At 43.0% G+C, this 20,590-nt stretch overlaps 1 protein-coding gene across 2 annotated transcripts in view; it reads right to left on the reverse strand.

Annotated features, from left to right (window-relative positions):
- VMP1 (vacuole membrane protein 1) overlaps window positions 1-20,590 on the reverse strand; it is a 62,695-nt gene that overhangs the window by 26,653 nt on the left and 15,452 nt on the right. For both annotated transcript variants that reach the window (XM_033078067.1, XM_033078068.1), the window contains exons 6-7: window positions 11,170-11,337; window positions 7,110-7,241 (exon numbers count right to left, since the gene is read on the reverse strand). In XM_033078067.1, the coding sequence (XP_032933958.1) occupies window positions 7,110-7,241; window positions 11,170-11,337 (300 nt within the window). The remainder of the gene's footprint in view (window positions 1-7,109; window positions 7,242-11,169; window positions 11,338-20,590) is intronic.

A 20,590-nucleotide genomic window follows, 5' to 3' on the forward strand; every position in this document is an offset into this window, starting at 1 on the left:
TTAATTTCAAGATTTCAGCCTGTCACAATCCACACTGAGGTTGAGAAGGGAAATAGCAAAAGGAACACAGATTACAGGGATCAGTGAGCTCTGTAACTCCAATTTCATGCCAGCTTTTCCCACAGCTAGAACTGAAACCCTCAGACTTCTACATAAAAAGTCCTTTGGCTTCACACACTGTAAGAATAAAGAAATTTTGTAAAGAATGAGACACAATTAAAGGAAACAGCCCAGAGGAAGAGGAAGGAGCATGTCCTTTCAGCCTTATCAGATCTATCCTGAGAGCTGCAGCCTGTGACCACATCCCCTGCCACCTCTCCTGCTCAGAGCACCAACGTGTCCACTTTGACACTCTGCAGCTTTCCAGCCCTGAAAAAAACCCAAAAAACAAAAAAACCAAAAAACAAAAACCAAAATAAACTGATTTCTTTCCTTGCTGAACAACCACTTTCTATTCCCATCTTGCAGGAGACCTGTCAGAGCAGATTTTCAGGGCAGGGAGCTCTCAGAAATGTCAGAGATTTCCCAAGGAGGTTTTTCAGCCTCCAGCCCTCCAGGACCAGCCCAGACAATGCCCTGAGGAACCTGAGCTGGACTAGGGAAAAAAAAAAAGAAAAAAATTTGGACTAGAAACTGCCTCAGGTCCCTGTGAAGGTGAATTTTTTGTGATTCCATGACAAGATATCACAGCAGGGAGATGAGTGGAGTAAAGGCACATCCAGCACTCCCCAAACCCCACTGCAGCTGCACATTTATCTCAAAGCTACCACTGCAATCAGTTCTTGTGGCCACAGCTCTGCCAATTCCACAATATTGTTAATTTAAAAAATCCATTCTAAAGAATCAAGCCCTGTTTTGAGGTGGTTTAAGATCCAGATGTTGTAAGGAAGGAATTTTTGATAACCAGTCATGAAAATTGACATTTTCAATCTCTGAGAACTCAAAACCATCAGCACTGAAAAAAAATACTTTTTCTCCACATAGGACTGAGACATAAGTTAAGGATTTAAAGAGAATGGAAGTGACAAAGCCTTTAGCACACACAATTCTTCCCTCTCAGCCCAGATGTGCAAGCTCTCCCTGTTCTCCCTGCAAGGGACAGAGGTTCTCAGACAGCTCAGAGGAGTGCTCTGCATACCAGACTCTTGTACAACACAGACATTTAAACAGTGTCTGGAGCAGGGGGAAAAAACCCAGCCATCTTCTTGATTATGATATTATAATGTATTTCTATCAGTTATTGAAGGTTGGACTTAAAAAAATATTTAAACAGCTTTTCTGACCCAGCTTTTGATAGTTTATTGGTCTTTCTCAGAACACTGAGGAGTGAAATATCAAATATTTGAGATAAATTTTTCCCTTAGGAACCTGTGTTGAGCATTCCCAACACACACAGAACAGGGCATGAAAATCCAATGTCAGAATTCAACCACGTGCAGCTCCCAGCATTTCCAGTACACTTGGTGACATTATTTCTCATTTCTGTTGTAAAATGAGAAATTTGTTACTGAGAAAATCCTCCTGACCTAATACTGAGCGAAAATGTTGCAAAGTAACCTCGGTTTCCTCACTGCCTGGGTGATTTCTGATTTATGCACTCACACACTGAACACTAAAATCATTTTTTAGGGAACAGAGACAAAGAACCCTTCAAAGCAGAACTCAAAAAATCATCCCCAGTCACCATGAGTAATTAGTGCAGCTTTTTCCTTATCTGTGAGCAGGTGTGCAAATGAATAGAACAATGTGGGCACGTTCTCCTGCCCGTGCCCAAAGAAATCCAACCAGGAGGTGTTTTACACATTCCTTACTCACAGCTCTCATTGTCTGCCCTCTGCCTATTTTAACTCTTTGCTACCTCTTTTCTCAGCAAGTGCTCAAGATCGAGTTCCCTTATTTAAAGCTGTCATTGACTCATTCCAAAACTCATTTTAAGCTCGGTGATTTTTGAGAACAGCTCAAAACTTTGCTGTTACTCGGTGTAGTCACTGCTAGAGATTATCTGTGCAGAGTGTCACTCTGTCACCTCACCCCTGGGGAGTTTCTAAAGTGCAGCTCCAAGGTTTGATCACTTCTGGATTTTTATTTAATTACAGGCCACCATAAAAGAGGGAAGAAACCTCCCCTAGAGCTATGAACAAATCCAGGCATCAAAGTTGAGGAATGCAGGGTGTGAGGAGCAGCTCTGTGACCACCCACAACCTCCCTGTGCAGAACAATTAACACAGAGAGGAAGCTGATGAGGAAAGGGAAGAGTGAGAGAAAAGGAGGAGTGCAATTTGATGTTCTGTTTCAACAAGCGATTTCTGGGAAAGCAAAAAAAAGGAATAAAAAAGAAATTAAGGTTTCCCAGTTATCACCCATGACCTTTCCACTTCCATTTTTGATAAATGCTCTATAAAAACCTGCTTTAACTTTTTTTTTCCTTGTTGATTAAACAAGCCAGCAGCCTTTTCAAGCAGGAACTTATCAGATGGGAGCTGTTAATTTAATCACGGGAGAGATCCGTTCTGAATTTGGCCATCACAAACGCTGCTAATTAAGCGAGATTTCACTCATTAGCTGTGCCTAATGCCTAATCATTCCCTGCCAGTGAAGTCAGTGTCGTGTCAGAACACAGCGCTGCTTCTCCGGGCGTGGCACGGACTTTGTTCATCTGCACGGAGCAGCACAGTGAAGATGTGGAGCAGCAATTTTGGGTTTTTAGAAAAGCTGGGAGGAGGATGTGTGTGATTGTCACAGAGAGAATCTGGGTTTAACCCCTTCTCCCTGGGGAGCAGCAAGGGGTTTGTTCAGCTCCTGCACAGAAAAGCCCCAAGTGAAGATGTGCAGCAACAATTTTGGGTTTTTAGAAAAGCTGAGAGGATGTGTGTGACTGTCATTGAGATGTTTAACTGGGGTTTAACCCCTTCCATCCCTGGGAGCAGCAGGGGCTGGAATAGACTTTGTTCATCTGTACAGAACAGCCCTAAGTGAAGATGTGGAGCAGCAATTTGGGTTTTTAGAAAAATTGGGAGGATGTATGTGACTGTCATTGAGAGGTTTAACTGGGGTTTAACCCCTTCCAGCCCTAGGAGCAGCAGGGGGTTTGTTCAGCTCCTGTACAGAACAGCCCCAAGTGAAGATGTGGAGCTGCAATTTGGGTTTTTAGAAAAGCTGGGAGGATGTGTGTGACTGTCACAGAGAGAACCCGGGGGTTTAACCCCTTCCAGCCCTGGGGAGCAGCAGGAGCTGGCACTGACTTTGTTCATCTGCACAGAACAGCCCCAAGTGAAGATGTAGAGCAGCAATTTTGGGATTTTAGAAAAATTGGGAGGATGTGTGTGACTGTCACTGGAGAATCTGGGGGTTTAACCCCCTACATCCCTGGGAGCAGCGGGAGCTGGCACTGACTTTGTTCATCTGCACACAGCAGCCCCATGTGAAGATGTGGAGCAGCAATTTGGGTTTTTAGAAAAGCTGGGAGGATGTGTGTGACTGTCACAGAGAGAACCCGGGGGTTTAACCCCTTGCAGCCCCGGGAGCAGCAGGGGCTGCCTGAACTCCTGACGCAAGCAAAGGCAGGCGGTTGCAGCTCAGTTTAATACAAACCCTCTCGAGTCCACGTTGACAAATTCTTGAACAAGCCCTGTGGTTACAGGGAAGCTGGTTTCAGTCTGAGTCACTCCTGTTCAAACAGTTTACTGGAAATGGAGGGGAGGGGGAATTTTCAGAGAAGTCATGTGATGGCCAGACAAACCACAACCAGTAAAGGTTCAGTGGAGGCAAAAACAGGTCCCAGCAACAACTGACAGCCAGTGTGCAGATGGCACTCAGTCATTTCCAAACCAGTCCTGCTGCATCCCGGCATTTCCATGGATTTAACCCTTCTGTATTCCTCCCGAGGCAGGACACAGCTTGGAGAGTAAACAAACAGCACTGGCTGATAGTAACATAGGCAACTAGAAAATATTTTTACATGGAAATTTGGCTGCACGGGAGCAAACCCCCGATGTGTAAATCATTAGTTCTTACAGAAATGCCACTTAATGAAGCCAAACACTCAGAGCCATTAAGGATTAGATATGCAAAGATAGCAGTACTTTCCCCTCTTAGCAAGGAGTACCAGGATCCAGCAGGGCCCAGCACTGAGTACCCTGAGGGAAGCTGGCACCAAAAGCTGCTTTTTCACTCCTCAGCTTGAAGTGTTTCAGCATGACAGAGAACCGAGAAAAATCACCAACCAGCAACTATTAAAGTGGCAAAAGAGAGTCCCTGCTCATGTGTGTGGGGACACAAAACTGCACAGAGTGTCTGTGACTGTGTCATTACCAAAGTGCTGCCCCAGCACTGAGCAGTGCCTTCACTTCCCCTAATTGAGAGGTTGCTGCACTGCAGATACTCCCTGTGGCTAAAAGGAGAGCTGTGATAAAACCCTCCTTCACTCTGGAATTCCACTGCAAGGGAGTTAACAGCAGCTGAGATGCCTGTTTGAAACGCTGGTGGGTTCTAAAAGCTGCCTTAAGTATGAACAAATCCCAGCGAGCTGCTCTGCTGGGCTCTGCCTTGTGGCTGCTCTGGGGACAAAGAAAAACCATCCCTTGTGCAGGGCTTGGCCACAAGGCAGCTCTGACCCTCCCTGCACCCAACTGGGACTCACTGGTGAGCACACAAAGGGACACAGAGGAAGGAGAAGTTGAGTGTTCCTTTAAAAGAAGGGGCTTTTTCTCAAGTGTGCTCATGGAAAGTACAGCACAGGTTAATGAGCTCTCTCAAAAGGCAGCACAAGGAGACAGGTCACTCAGATGTGAGATTCAGGACAGAAAATCCATCAATAGACTCTTCAAAGTAAATGGCATTTTACTCTGTGTAACTCTGAATGGAGCACTAAACCTCTGTGCTGTTTAATCCTCTTAGGTCCCTCTTTTGGCTGTTTTTTTTTTTTTTTTGTGGCACAGCCAGGAGAATATTCCCCCTCCCAAATCCTTCAGGCTGGATGCTGTAGCCACGATCTATTCTCACCAGAGAAGATGCTCATCTGTTTCTCCAAATGACCATTGTTTTTGAGAAACAGCAGCAAGGAGCTCTCTGAGCAACACACACGCAGCAAAAACGTCAAACAGCTGGCTCAGCCTCACAGGCAAAGAGCAGCTCAGCTCCTCTTCAAAACCCAACACCCATCCCCAAACCTTCCCAAAAAAGCTGCATGCAAAGAGACCTTTAGACTGAAAAAATGCTCCTGTCACTTGACATCAAGCATTTGCAGCATCCCCAAGGCACAGGACACTTGTCACAGCCCCCCAAACTCGGCAGAGTGGGAGAAAGCTGATGGAGGTAATAACAATTGTTAATGAGCAATTTAAAAATAGACATCAGCACTGCTCATGAATACAAATTATAGGGCAAAGAGTGATAAGCTATGCTGGAGATTGGGATTTACAGAGGTCATAGGAAAGGCAGGCCTGTCTCCCACAGACATCCAGAGAAAACATGATTGAAGCCAAAAGCAAAAAGGAAGTCACATTAGCAAATGGAAAAAACTGAACTGTCAGTTTTATGAGCACAATACAATTTAATCAGATTGTCAAAGCCTCATGTTAAAAGAGTTTATAGAAACCAAACCACAAGTGGAGTTTGAAAGATTTTTTTTTTTCCTTTTCCTGGCCATCCATCCACAAAACAACACGCTTCAATCCAAACTCAATTGCCAAGAAAATAAAATCAAAAGTACTGGTAAATAACAGCATCATTTTTCCTCATTAATTCCACAAGGCCATTTGTTTACTCCAGGCAGTCAATACAGCTATAGTTTGGCCTGGCCTGACAAAATGCTCTCTAGCAAAAATTTTCTTCCCAAGAATCTCACTGTGCTTTCTGGAAACCATCTCTGGCTGCTCCCACCACTGTACACACATATAATTTGCTGGGAGAGTTTCAGTAAACACAGATACTGAAGTCATGTATTGAACTGCTTTCATCGTTGTTTTTTTTACCACAACTTGATTTTTGTACAGTTAAGGGATTACTTTGCAAAGCAAAGATTGATGGGGGAGTGAAGAACAAAGTAGATTCTTTTTTTCCCCCTGCTGCATCTTTGAAGAAAATAGAAGACTTTACTATTTATAATAGCAGAAAAATCCTTTGGAACCTTCTAGTAGGGGGAGGCTCTTGGGAAACACAGGGTTTACTGTTAGAATTACTAGATTGCATTCAGTATTTCCAGACAAACCACTTTCATGGAAAAGCTTCATCCATTTTTTTTTTGAAGGAGGGGAAAAAAAAAAAGTATATCTCCAGAAAATACCCTGGCAGAGCAGTTTAGAGACATCAGTGCATGGTAAATAGCATCTGCTGGTTTTTAACAGCAGTCTCATGACCCCTTTCAACTTAGTGGCAGACAAAACAGGATAAGAAGGAAAAATAAAGGGAAAAATTTGGTGGCAAGCAGCATGAGGGAAAAAATGTTTAATTTTGTCTAAAACACTATCAGGAACTTGTGACCAGGATACAAACTCCTGACCTGAAGGAAAAATTATCCACAGCAGTACCTGAACTTGATGTGCAGCAAAAATTGGGAACTACAGTGCACTATTTAACCCCTGGAGAAAATAAATGACAAGAGCAACAAAAAGGGACCTGGAGCAGTTTTGCTGCATTTCCACATCAGGAAAAATGTTTCCTCAGGCTGATGAATGGGTCACACACTGGTCCCTCAGGGTATCAGTGGCAAGGCAGGCAAATGTCATCTGAAAGGATGAGCTGAGGCTGAAAATCATCTCTGGCCCAGGGAGGCTTTAAATGCAGCCAGAACAACCAGGATTATGGAACAGCAGCTCCTCTACCCCTGTGTTCCCAGCCCAGTGTGTCCCTACCTTTATTGTGCAGTTCTTGGAACTCTGAATGATTGCAGTATTGTAGCAAATACTTGGCTGCATTTTTTATTTGCTTCAACAAGCTGCACTCTTGTCCTCCCATCACCACAGGTATCACCCAGTGCAGGATCTTTTTCCATCCTTGTGAACTCACACCAATGATTTTTTGGCCCCTTCTGGTTTCATTGGAATGGTTATTTACTCCCTGTTAGCTGCTCTGTGCTTTGTGAATTCTGTTGTTTTGCACACTGTCCTTACTTGTGCAGTCTCTGCGTGTTCCAGCATCTCCTCGAATTCCTGGTACTCCTCATCATCAGGCTCAGCCCCCGACAGCCGAGCTGCCCTGGCCATAAAATATGGGGGCAGCTCTCCAATGGCTGTGCCAGCACCCTGGGAAAAGAACAATCCTGATTTATTCTCCTGTTTATTCCCAAACACAAAACATGTGACACGCACAGATCCCGTGGCCATTCTGCCGACACGACCAGCTGTTTGGAGCAGTTTGCTTTCATCCACCAGGTCACAACTCCCATCATTTCCAACAGAATGCTGCTCCCTTTGAATCCCTGTTTCTCTTTCTTTTCCCTGTGCAGGGGGAAGCCTGGGGGATGCAGGGTCAGGCAGACACGACCTGTGCATCCCCGTGGAGCGGCACGTGGCCGGAGCCGTGGGAGGCTGGAGCTGGTGGCCCTGCTGTCCCCCACATCCCTGCTGTCCCCCACATCCCCATCCCACACATCCTGAGTCAGCAGTGCTGTGTCTCACCCCACCACATGATGCCAGACACATTCCCCAGCATGTGACAGCCCTTGATCCCCCAGGGGCCTCCGGAATAATCCGGGAGCTCCTCCCCGGTGCTGTCCCGGAGTTTGCTTGTTCAGTCATGAGACTCTGGGCATGTTAGAAAACAGGCTCAGGTTTTACTACAGCAAGGGAAAAAAAAGGTTAAGCAAAGCCTGAGCTTGAGTTTTCCCTCTCCTTCAGCTGGGATAGCTGGAGCCAACCCCAGATGAAAGGACGGCTGCTTTCTCACCGCAGGAAAATTGTATTTGTTTTCTCAGGACATCAAATGACTCATTTCAGTCTTGTGTGGGTAAAAGCAGCTTTAGCTTAACCAAGGGAAAAAAGAGAGACAAGCTAAGATTGAACATATGGATAAACAGAGGCTAATGGAACAGGAACTTGGAATTAACTCAGGATGGTTTAAATTTAGGGCAGGTAAGAGACAATGGCTGGGCACTGCACGGGAATGTGCTCCCTGCAGATGGCTTTTCTCTCCCAGGGTCAGCAGTGAGTAACAAATGCTTTTCTCCTCCTTTGAAGCAACGTGAAAGCTTTTCAATTTCCTTTGTTCCTGCTCTATACACAGCTGCAAGCAAGAATTCCAGCTGCTGTGGATATTCCAAATCAACAGGTTGTGGTTTTAAATCCCACCGCAGTTACCCAAGCTGTTAAATTCTCAGTTTAAGCACCATAAGTGCACGGCCTCAAATGTTTATGCCCTTGTTTTCCACAGAAGAAAAAATTTAAATGACTGCAACAAGCTGAACTTCATTAATCTGCATACTTCTGGCACAAGGGGAAGATAAGGCTGAAAACAGTAGCAACAACACTTCAGAAAAATTAACTTGAGGTTATGTTCTCAGGGTGATGCAAGAAGAAAAAGTCACATTGCTCCTCCAGGCTCTGCCAATTTGCTTTGGCTTCGTTCTGTGAACTGAGGAAGAGGTTTGCATGTGTGTACTGGACATGAACTTTCTTTAAATTGGATAAGTCACATGCTCATTATTACAAAACATTTCAGAAGTGCAACAAAAATCATATGATTTCATGTCTGCTGGAGATAGGTTCCTTAAGTGCATGAGAGCAAAAAAAAAAAGCAAAAAGCAGCAATTAAGGGCTCCAAACCAGTAACTATTTAACTGCTTTTTGTAACATTAGATATTTTCACCATTTACTGAATGCCAGTTTTACATGGAGATTCCTTGGACTCACAACAAACTGGAAAGGCAAATGCTAATCAAAATTCTTTTACATCCAGAAAAGGAAACTGGGAAATGACTCCACTAGAAAGAGTCTTTTAAACAGATTTGATCCTACTCAGGACACAGGCTCCCTGTTCTGCTAATCCCAAGCAATTAAACATTTTTATTCTTTCCCCTTATTTCTTGTAAAAAACCAAAAAGGCTGCAACACATTAAAAATATAGGGCACTATTGAATTCCTTGTCCCTGTGGGATGGGAGGCTGTGAAAACTGGCATTCACCTAAGAGATTGTTTCTGAGCCCTTCTGCAGGCCAGGGCTGCTGGAGCCAACTTTTACAGGCATTGAAAAAAGCATCATTTTCATCCCACCTAATAATTCCTGGGGCACAGGGATATTTAATCCTTGTGACACTCATTATCAGCAGCAGTGCCCATCTCTGACGTGCTGGGGACCAGCAATGATTTCCATCTCCAGCTGAAGTTGCCTGCTGATGGTTTTGTGACCTCTGTGCAGATAAATGCTCACATTTCACCCCACAGGACGCTCAGCCTGGGCAGCTTTGCAGTCACAGCTCTGCAAAGTCATCCTGCAAAACTTTTCTTGTGCTCTTTGATGATCTTTCCACTTTCTGGAAGTCACCATTGTCTTTGCTAAGTGGACGTTTAGCTGAAGAGTGACAGAATCCAAAATAACTCCCTTGCACAGCTTCCATAAGAAGTTGAGCTGGAATTAGGACAAAAGAAACACTCTGGAAGCAGCAGCAGCAATTGCCAACTTGATTTGGCTTACAGGAAATTAGCAGCAGTGTTTATGTACTCATGAAACATTCCAAGAAAGCATAACATGACATGAGACACCACGGGGAGACAGAGGATGCTCCCCAGGGAAAACCCAGGGGAGGCAGAGTTCAGAGCAAAGGTAGCTGACAGGGAATTTGAAGAAGGAGGGGAAAGGGTGAAAAAGTGGGATAGAAATGTTCTGTCCCTTTGTCCTTCCCCATATCTAATCCAAGGAACTCAGAGCACTGCTTGTTCTCTCCCTCATGGAGGACACGAGATTCCAGAGGCTGCAACTCTGTTCTCTCATTTCTAAACTTAATTCTCCTCATAGCTCAGTTTTTACATCCTGCAGATGAAGCAAGAGATGTTTACCCTCAGCTGCATTTTTATTTTGCAACCCTAGAAACGTAGCTGTAAATGCCATTTTTATTGCTTGTCTCCATTAAACAGATTTCAGCAGAGGGGGATGAGGAAGAAAATAAAAAGAAATCCTATACGTATTTATAATCTTGAAAGTATTTGTATGTTTAGCTACTTAGCATTCAGGCAATTCTGGTCTTTCATTAGGAGTGAAATTTAAGCTGTACTTTGCTTTTTGAGAGGGCTGTGAGTCCACTTTCTCTGTTACTATTTTGATTTTAGTCTCTAAACTCACACAACCTGCCTGGAATTTTTGTAACTAACACAACTGCTGCTATTTAAAAAATTGTAGTGACCAGCTGCCTTACATAAAGAATACCAGGGCAGGCATCAGATACTGTTTTTAGAATTTCCTTTCTCTGCATTTGAGTTAGACAACCAAGAATTTAGTAATTAAATCATCAGCTAGGACAGGAAGTCAGCAGCAAAATAAAGTTAATTTGGCATGTAGTTCTCAGCAGATGCATCTGTGTAAACTGAATTCAAAATGATCTACATGTCATGAAAAATACAGCTTGGCTGACCAAAATCCTCCAAAAATTAAACTTCTAGAAGAAGCTGCAGAGAAAAAAAAAAAAGAAAAAAAAAAGAGGAAAACAGAAAGGAAGTTCCAATGACAGCGTTTCCTAACACCCTGATTCACTTCAACAGGAAAAGCAGGTCAGCTTTTCAGTGAAAAGTGGAAACAGGCAGAAAAACAGAAGTAAAATATGGAAAAATGTGGAAAATCATTTTTAAAAATGTAATCCAATTTACTGCTGCAGCCCAGAACAAGCTGGGAGATGAGGAACTGAAGCTTCACTCGTGTCACAGGCCCCACATTTTTGGAATTATTTCTTGCTTAGACCTGAGAGCTGCCAGATCATCTGGGGTGCAGATACCCTTCCTAAAATTTACTTTTTACATCATCAGCCTTCAAGTTTTCTGCTGGTATTTAGCAAACAGCACTGCAGCTGCTAAAAACATCCCAGGAATAAATTATTAAAAAGCATTAAAATGATCAGGGCTAAAAGGTTCACCAGGAAGGTAAATTTCACAAATTTGGGCAGTGGAACCCATCATTATTTTGCTAATTGAGGGATTTTTGCCTATGAGATACACAAATGGAAATTTAATTTGAAACAAGCCTTACCCACATGCAGGCCTCCAGCCTGACTTTTGAGATGATTGCCCACAAGGAGATGGAGCCTTCAGTTGTCTCCTCATCAGGGCAGATGATTTGATCAGGGTAAGGAGGCTCAGGAAAATTCACAGAGTTACATTCATAGGCAGCAAGAGTCACTGAGGCTATGTGTGGACCCTGAAAAAAAAAAAAAACACAACAAAAAAATTTCAATTGTATTTTATGTGAGTTAGAATAAAATTTAAAATCAGCACCCCCCACACCATTTGTCCCTAGGTTAAAACCTAGTGCTTCTCACTTTGGCCATTGATAATGTTATTTATGTCAAATTCTTGTTTGCTGGAGTTTATTTTAAGACCTGAATTGCAATGTTGAGCTATTAATGTACTTTTAAAAAAATTTAAATCTTCCTTTTGATCCACTAAAATGTTAGGGAGCCTTTCAGCTTTTGCCCTGCCACTTAGAATGTTGCCAAGGAGAAATAAGAATCCTCACTGTTTTTAAAAAACCAGGGATTTTCAAATATTTTACAATGTTCTCTTTAAGGTATTTATGACCTACAGCTTTATTGGAGGAGGTGTTTTCCCTACTGCTGCTTTTAGAGGATTAGGCATTTAAATTACATATTGATTTTTTTTTAATGACTGGGTTTAATGACATCTTGCAGCAGACTTTCTTAACTTGTGTATTTTCCTCCAACAGCCACTTGTTTAATTTGTGTCTGTTTTTTCTGAGTAAACAAGAAAGTGGCCTCACTGCTTTTCATTAAAAAATAGTTTGAAATGTAATTCAAAACTTAAACATTATTTAAATACCATTTAACAGAATTAATTTTAGTTTCCATCTTACACAGAAAGACTTTTTTTTACAGACATCCAAATAAAACAAGCACAAAAATCTATTCAAGGAATGAACTGCCACATAGTTTATAAACCTGAAAGAATTGCCATTATTTTTAATACAAAAGAATTGAGAAGCAATTCAAACAATCTGAACACCAGACATTGTAGCTAAAAAACAATCACTTAACAAAGGTCATGGAAACATTGTCCAGGGAAGAGGCAGGGAAAAATAAAATTACTGCATTAAAGAGAGGTCTCTATGTAAATTTAAAAGTTTCATTAAGTGCAGAACAAATTACACAAACCTTAACTTGTGCTATTCATTATTTGATGGCTTTTGACACCGTGCTGGGAAATATTGCCAGCAATTTTCTTCTACGTTTTTATTTGCAATCTTAATTGATTTTCATTTTATTAGAGCTATAAGAGAGTTTGATATACCCCCTCCCAATTAAAAAAAAAAAAATTCAAAGCTCAATTTCTTCCAGAACAGAGGGAAAGTGTGACAGAGCTGAGCCCTGCCCAGGGCTCCCAGAGCTCCCTTTGAAATGCAGCCCCCAAAGCTTCATTTGCACATTAAAGGCTGAAATTCCAAGCAGGTCCCACACAAAAGGGGAAGCTCCAGCACTCCTGGATTTCTGGGATGATGAGGTTCCCTCCCCAACATTTCACAGCACTGCACTGAGGCAATGACATCCACACTGTAAATTTTCAGTGAATTAAGAATGTTGAAATAAATTACCAGTTGTATTTTCTGTATGGCAGCTGCAACTACTGCTGTCATATGCAAACAATTCAAAATAAAGCCATTTTTCTGGCATGCAACTGGTAAAGGACAAGCTGCTCTGATAACAAGAAAAATCTTTTATTTATTCCTTGTTGCTTTACAGGAGACTCATTCCAAGTGCTTGGGTGTATTTTGGATTGCAGAAATACAAAACCTGTGAGATGATAAATGAGGCACAGTCTCTCTTGGGGAAAAGAAAAAGGTTCAGTGAAATAAAACTGAATAAGAGAAATTGCTGTACAAGAGAGATTTTGATATGAGAGAACAAAGATTGGAAGAATAGTCAATTAGTAATAATTTCTATTATTAATATTTCTGTAGGTTCTAAAGGCAATAAACTTCTTGGTACCTGCAACAAGATCATCTCCACAGCAGCTTCAGAGCTAAATAAATAATATTTATTTCACTCACCAAGGGCAGATGCAAAGAGATTTGAAACTTCCCTAAAATTGCAAAGCACATTTATGGAAAACCTGGGAACCTCTTGCTCCACTCTAAAATTTTGGGAATTTAACCCCATCCCCTGCTTGCCCCTCCCTAGGTCTGACAGCTACCTTGGGATAAAAAAAACAAAAAAAAAGTCTTAAACCATCATCCTAAAATGAATGGTTTTCACCTGCAGAAATCTGCAGTGAAACTCTCCTGAAAAGCAGATTTGCATGGAGGAATTTCCCAGTATTTGAGTTGTAAATGACCACTCCCTCAGCTCCCCCGAGGCCAAGGCAGTGAGATACAGAATCCAGAGGTGGGACTTTCACTTCCACAAAATTTGGAATACACACCAAAGCACAGAGGAACTACAGGCAGCTTGTTTAGAGCAGCAAGAGACAAATTTAAATTTAATTACTACTGACAGTAGTGATAAGCAGCCCCCAGCCCTTGCCAGGCTTCAGCATCACCCAAATTTTTCCCCAAAGTGGAAGAAAGCAGGTTCTAAAATGCCAGGGGAGCACACAAGGACAAAATGCCCAACTGGAGATGCTGCAGGAGCCTCTCCCACCCTGGAAGTGGCTGAACCACCTCAAAACCCTCCTGGTGAGAGCCCTCCCAGTCTCACCAAATGTCTGCAAAAGGAAAAATGTCACAGGGAGTAGCCAATGGAAAAAAATAAATAAAGGCATTTCACAAAATTCACAAAACAGCTGCAAACGGCCACCTGAAGGCCAGGCCAAGGGAACAGAACTCTCCCAGACCAATGTAAACAATTCTATAATGGAAAAAAGTCCAAAGGGTGGAAGCCACAAAAGCCACATTTGGACTGGAACGAGGAATAAAATGCAAATGGCTCGTTCAGAGTGAGGAAGGCTGGGATGGAACCTGTGTCCTTCTCCTGTGCCCAGGTGTCCTGAGGGTCACAGGGACACTGCCCCAGGGTTGGGGGGCTCAGAATCACAGGGACACTGCCCCAGGTTTGACAGGCTCAGAGCAACACCCCCAGCATCTGCTCTTGGGGCTTCCCCAAAGCCCTGGGCACCGAGCACCCCCAAACTCAACAGGGCTGGGAGCAGGAACAGGAGTACTGGGGGGTTCATCTCTATTTAGTGATGGTTTAACTCTGAAAGGAGCAGGAACCAACTCCAAATAGGATCCAGGTGCCACCTTTGGAAAACCCTGACTCTACACACAGGAGGATTCATTCTCATCCAGTTTTTAATCCTCTCCACAAATAACACTTTCTCCACCCTCTCCTCCTGCTCCTGCTCTGTGTGGGGCTGCAGGAAATACTGAGTGTTCTGCCTCCCTGCAATAGTTGAGTTTGTTTCAACACTTGGGGAAGCTCTCTGAGATGTGCCCCTTGGACAGGGACTGCAGCTCTGCCTTTGGAAAGGACAAAACTGCTTCAAGCCCCATCCCACCGAACACTAAATCCATCTGGAGGTGAGGTGATCCTTGCCAAACCAGGAAAAATCACTGCAACTCAAGGCATGTAAGATCCTGAACACCAACTGTCTTTCCCTCACCCTCTTCCTGTGACTTTTTTTTCCTTTTAAGCTGCAAGAGGCACCACCAAAGGACAGCAGAGGAGAAACTGAGATGCATTCTGCTGACTCGGGTGAGAAACATTCGCTTGCCACTGCTGACGACCAGCAGGAGCCTGTGGTCAGGCTGGAATGTGATGTGTTAGAAATATCTGTACCATTTGCAAATCAAACAAGACAAGATTTGCTCATCGAGATGAACTCAACATAAATCTATTTCTTAGCAAAAGCAGTTCAGGGGAGTTTGGAAATTCCTGTCTGCACAACCCCAATGTCTCAGAGAAGGTGACACCGAACTCTTGAACTCAAAGGAGTTTTATTCCAGTGATTGAGCACCCAAAGTTGGAATGGCACAGAAATAAGTTACTTAAAGTGATGCACTATGAAATTTCTGGAAAATAAAAATCTTTTTATCTATAAATTATGCTTGGAAATTCATCTGTGGAAGTAGAAAGAGACAGCAGCCACATGTAAAAAAAATCACGAGTTAAAATCCTTAAAAACATGCTGATCTGTATAATTCTTACAGCAGAAAGTCTTTACCATAAGGAAAAGTGACTGAATTTCCAATTAAAAATGAATCATATTTTCACATTATTAATCATTCTGAGCACCTGGGCTGGGAAGTCAATTAAAGCTCCAAACAAATCAAGTATCAAGTGTTGGTTTCTCACATGCCCCTTCACAGAACAGCTCAAGTGATACAAGAACAACCACATCTAATTTTAACCTTTTATTTTGGGGCAAGACATAATTTTAGACTGGCTTTAATTTAGAAACATTTCTCAAAGAAAAGTGATATGTCTGCCAGCAAGAAAAATATTACCCTGAACTCCTTGCTGAACTTAATGCACTAAAAATCTGTTTTCCTCCATGGATACCCTGCTTTTCACACTGGGTTCAAGACTCAGCCTTTGCACAGGGGGAGAACATGTCATGATGTATTTGATGAGGATAAATTGGAAAAAGAAAAGCTTGCTTCTCATGGGAAACATCCTCTGAGTGGTGCCTCAGGCCACGACTCATCCCATACTTATCCACAAAGTCATTACACCTCTCCAGAAAGTCACAGCACACTTACAGCATCCTTTTTATCTCTGAGAGCAGTGGACAACTACCCACAGAGAGCTGCTGTGTGATTAAGAGGAGAAGCTTGGTCTGGAGGTGGCTGGTAAATACGTGCAGTTTGTCTGTCTGTGGTACCAGATTAAAATGTCTCATGATTTTATAACGTCTGGTATGTGGTGCTGGCTGGAAATCAGGGCTGGGGACAGAGGATCCTGTACCTAGAGCATCCTCAAGTGACACAAACATCCATCAAGTGCTCAGGGCTGGGTTTTGAAGACCTTCACAGCCTTTCAAGCTGGGTTTTAATTTTACACTCACATGGCTGTGGTTAAGTTTCTATTCCCACTTCAGCCAAGCCTTGCCCCACAGAGCAGAGCTGATGGAAATTCCAAATGATTGGCCACAAACTCTGAATTTGACTAAACTAGAGTCACTGAGGGAGCAGCACATGGCACCACTGTCTGTGTGAAGGGCCACAGTGCTGCTCTAAGGAGTAACATAAAAAACAGATTTTTTTAAGGCTGTGCCTACATTACTTTCTATAGGAACACACAGACTCATGTCAGAGGGAGGCACAACTGCAAGAATTCAAGTTTACCTTAAAATCATTAGTAACACAATAAAATGCTCTCCTTGCCCTTCCCTAGCCATCCACTCATTGCTGAAGAACAAACCTCAGTGTCTATTCAAACTGCCACCAGCAGTGGTGATTGGCTTTAGAATCTCCAATTAGAGATTGTTCTGCACAATTATCGTTATTTTCAAGCTGCTCCAGGAAGCAGGACATGAAAGGTATAAAGTTCAGGCTGTGTATAAAAAAAAAAAAGAAAAAGAAAACCATAGAAACTCCAAGGGACAAATGAGGAGAAAGCACAACATGCCCTCCCGGCAGAGATCTGACAGAACAAACGTTGAGGAAGTGGAGAGCAGATAATGAAAACAGGGCGTCAGCTTCTAAAAGGTAAAGTCCATCAACCTTCAGGAGGAAGAAAAGGGTGCAGCCACCACCCCATGAACTTCTGCACCATCCCATGAACTCCTGCACCACCCCATAAACTCCTCCAGCATCCCAGGACTGTTGTTCCACATTTAACCCAAGCCAGTAGTGCTGGATTTACTCTGTAGATATCTACAGACATCCAACACAACAACAGGAGCACCAAGACTTCTCATTAACCTTTTTCTCTTTGAAAACATCACCTTCCATCTCAGATTTTTAAATAAGGAACACTCAGCCTGCACAACTGATTTAGCAGCAGTGTCCAGTTAATTCAGAGCCTCCCAGTTCAGCAGTGCATTATTAATATCAAAACTGCAGTTTCAAGCAGAACAGAGTCCAGGTGTGATGACATAATTACAAAAGTGATTTAAAAAAAAAAAGTTTTATGTTGATTCGCATATTCCAGGATATTTCAGTTCATTGTAGAAAGCTTAGGACAGCTGGAGGAAGTAGTTTAAAGACAGGAAAGAAATAAATGACAGAGTAAAAGACAAAAACGACCCTCACACAAACAGGCTCCATTTAAACTTATTTTAGAATTAATTTCTGCCTTCTGCACCCTCCACATATTTTTCTTTTAACCACCTCAGCAATTCAATAGCAGTAATGTGAGCACAGGTATTAGACAGAACCCTTTTTTATTTCCTTTGTTTTAGGCTTGCAAGTTGACGTGTGAATGGGAGAACAGTGAGGGCTGGAAATGAACACCTCACTTCACAAAAAGAATTCAGCCCTGCTGCACCTCCCACCTGGCTGAGGCAGCTCAGCCTTTGTTTCTCACTTTTTCCTTTACACACAGAACCATCCTTTTCTGAGTTTCTCACAATAGTTTTGAATGATCTGCGTGGAAAGAGCAAAACCTCTCCTGAAGCTGATAATTACTGTGAAAATACTCCTGTGTTAGTCACGAGGAAGTAAATGGAGAAAAAATATGAGAATAAGTTGTGTGGGTTTCTGAATTATTCTCTCACTTCATAAAAGTGGAGTAAGTCCTGTTTTGTGAGCTTCTCTTTTAAGAAGTACTTCAGTAATTTTTATTGATTCCTCTTACAAGCTCAGCTCCTGGAACAAGAGAACTAAAAGGAATTAGGTTTGACTTTAAAAACCTTTCAGTAGTCCTGACAGGAAACTGTTTATTTGTGTGGGTTTGTTTTTTTTAATTATTTACACCACCAACATCTTTTTTTTCCAAAATAATGGACTCATTATTGCACAAGTGTCTGGCTTTTCGATCTTCAAATTCTAACCTAAACCAGTTTGGGTAGGGCCAACACAAGGCTCATTTCAGCTGCAAACTGTGACTGTTTGGAGAGGCCAGGATGTGACCTCTGAGTGAGGGGAACCAATTCAGAATGAAAGTGAGACAGATGCTGAGCCCTCAAAGGCAGACAAACCCAGCCTGACTCTCTCAGGGTAGCACTGGCAATAAGGGCACTGCCTTTCTGATTCACTTTTCTCTTTAAAAGCAAATTTCTGCTCTTTATTTTTTTTTTCCTGTGCCCTCTTCCACTGTGTAAGAATTCCTGACAAACTCACATATTCCAGCTGAAATATCCGGGCTGGACCTCGGCACAGCCACTGCTATTGTACCTCACATTTCCTGTTTGTGCTCGCCCAGGGCCACCAGCACAAACCCCTCAGCATTGCCCCTCATTGCAGCCACCAAAAATAAAAAAAAAATCCACATTTAAGCAACAAAAACACCGACAATGCAAACAGCCAGAGCTGCCCTGAGCTTTTGTGCCGTGAGGAATTCTGTGCCATTCATCCCTTGAGGGATTTCACATCCCCAGGGACAGGGGACGCCCTCAAGTACTGGTTTGAAGCACAATTTTTTTTGGGGCCACATGTTTGACAATCTGTTTGAAGCACATTTTTTTGGGGGCCACATCTCTGACAATCCGTTTTTCAGAGCTGAAGTGAAACCAAAGAGTTGGGTGGGGATGGCCTCAGCCCATGATCCCAGCCCAGCACTCCACCTACTGTCCCCTGCTCCCAGCCCTCCGGCACCGCCGCCTCATTCATTCATTTTCGGCAGCAAAGATCTTTCAGAGATGTACAAACACCAAAAATTCCTCATGAGTTACCCTCAGCCATCCTCTGCTGGTAATGAGGTGATTCATGCTGTTCATATTTTCATGTACCACCAACAGAAAACATCTCAGGACTGAGGAAAAAGCCATGTGCTGCTAAAACCAGTATTTAGAGTCATTAATCATAAGAGTTTTATTTCCTACAGAACCACATCATGATTACTATTTTTAAGGGTTGTTTTTAAAGAATGTGAAAAACCTTTAATAGGTTTCAAGAAAACAAACCAGCAGACTTGTTTTGAAAGTGTTAGAATGGAAAGGATTCTTGGAAGAGTGGCCTGCCTCCCTGTTCCTGCACTGCAGATCTGCTCTGGGCCGTGCCAAGTGCAGCATGAGAACTGTTTCCCAAAAAGCCATGTCAGATCTTACATCCAGGGCTGGCAACAACTGAGGAAGCAGCATTAAACTAGGAACTGACACATCAGACAATGTTCTAACATCTAGAAAGTTCTCTAATCACAGCAGCAGCAATTAAAAGCCAGGTATCAAACCGACACGCTCGACCTGTCCCTCGTGCACCAAGGATTGGTGACCAAAAAAAATCCCAAATCAGATGTGAACTGAAATGATCCTGAGGCAGCAACACCCCTCCCACGCTGAGGCTGCTTGAAATTCTACTTTTAGCAAAGTGTTTCCAAGTACTGTGTTCTGAGCTAACCCCGGGATCTCTCCTGGCACCGGAATGCAGCTCCAAAAAGCAGCTGGTGAGAGATGCTCTGAAGGATCCAGACAAATGACAGCTTTCAACACTGCAAAAACAGCAAAGCAGGCCAGGGAAAGCAAACATCAGAGCCATTCATGTACTGCAGCCATTGCATAAGCACTTGCAGGGCCTGCCCAGTGCTGGGAATGGCCACATCCAGTGCAGGGATAATCCAGAGGATTGAATTCAGAGGCACCTGTGGGACAGCTGAGGAGCCTGAGCAGGTGCCTACGTGCCATCAATTCCTGCCATCAATCCCTCCACGTGCCCTCAGTGGCACAGACAATGCTGCAAGTCCCAGCAGAGCTCAGCACCACATGGGTGGGCCCAAGGGCATTGTTCTCCCAGCATGTAATTGCATTCCCAACAATCTCCCTGTACATACAGCTTTAAAATGAGCAATTAATTAAAAGCAATTTGAAAGCACTTACTGGGTCTGTTCTCTATTGCCAGCAAATCCAGGCAATAAAGCAGGGGAGGATTTGTTTTGTAACTTTTCATTTCTTTGAGTCAGCAGAAGAATAAGTTTTACCATTATGAAGAATATGGAACATGAAAAATAGATCAACAGTAATGGAGAAGTTAATATTAAGAGCCCCACTTAATGTGTCACATTTCTACTTTTAGAGGGAATTGATGTACAAATAACAAAGCAAAATAGTTACAACTCCTCCCTTTGAGAGCTGGAGCTCCTAAGTGCATTGTTTCCAGATGGGTTAAATCCAGAACACCACTCTGAGAGCTCACCCCTAAAAGCTGCAGCAGCAGCCTCATGTCAGCACTCTTTGTTCCCTCTCCCACTGAGCAGATATCAAGCCCTGTTTTACTACAGTGATAACAAATTCCATGTACACCTTGCTGGTACAGCTGCAGTGATAAGAATATTAACAGCTCAGGTAGTTCAAATGCAAACAGGGCTTGGTAGGGCCAGGAGCTGCTGTTTTTACACTCCCTCTGC

Source organism: Catharus ustulatus, chromosome 22 (genome assembly GCF_009819885.2).
Source record: "Catharus ustulatus isolate bCatUst1 chromosome 22, bCatUst1.pri.v2, whole genome shotgun sequence".
NCBI classification, from domain to species: domain Eukaryota; kingdom Metazoa; phylum Chordata; class Aves; order Passeriformes; family Turdidae; genus Catharus; species Catharus ustulatus.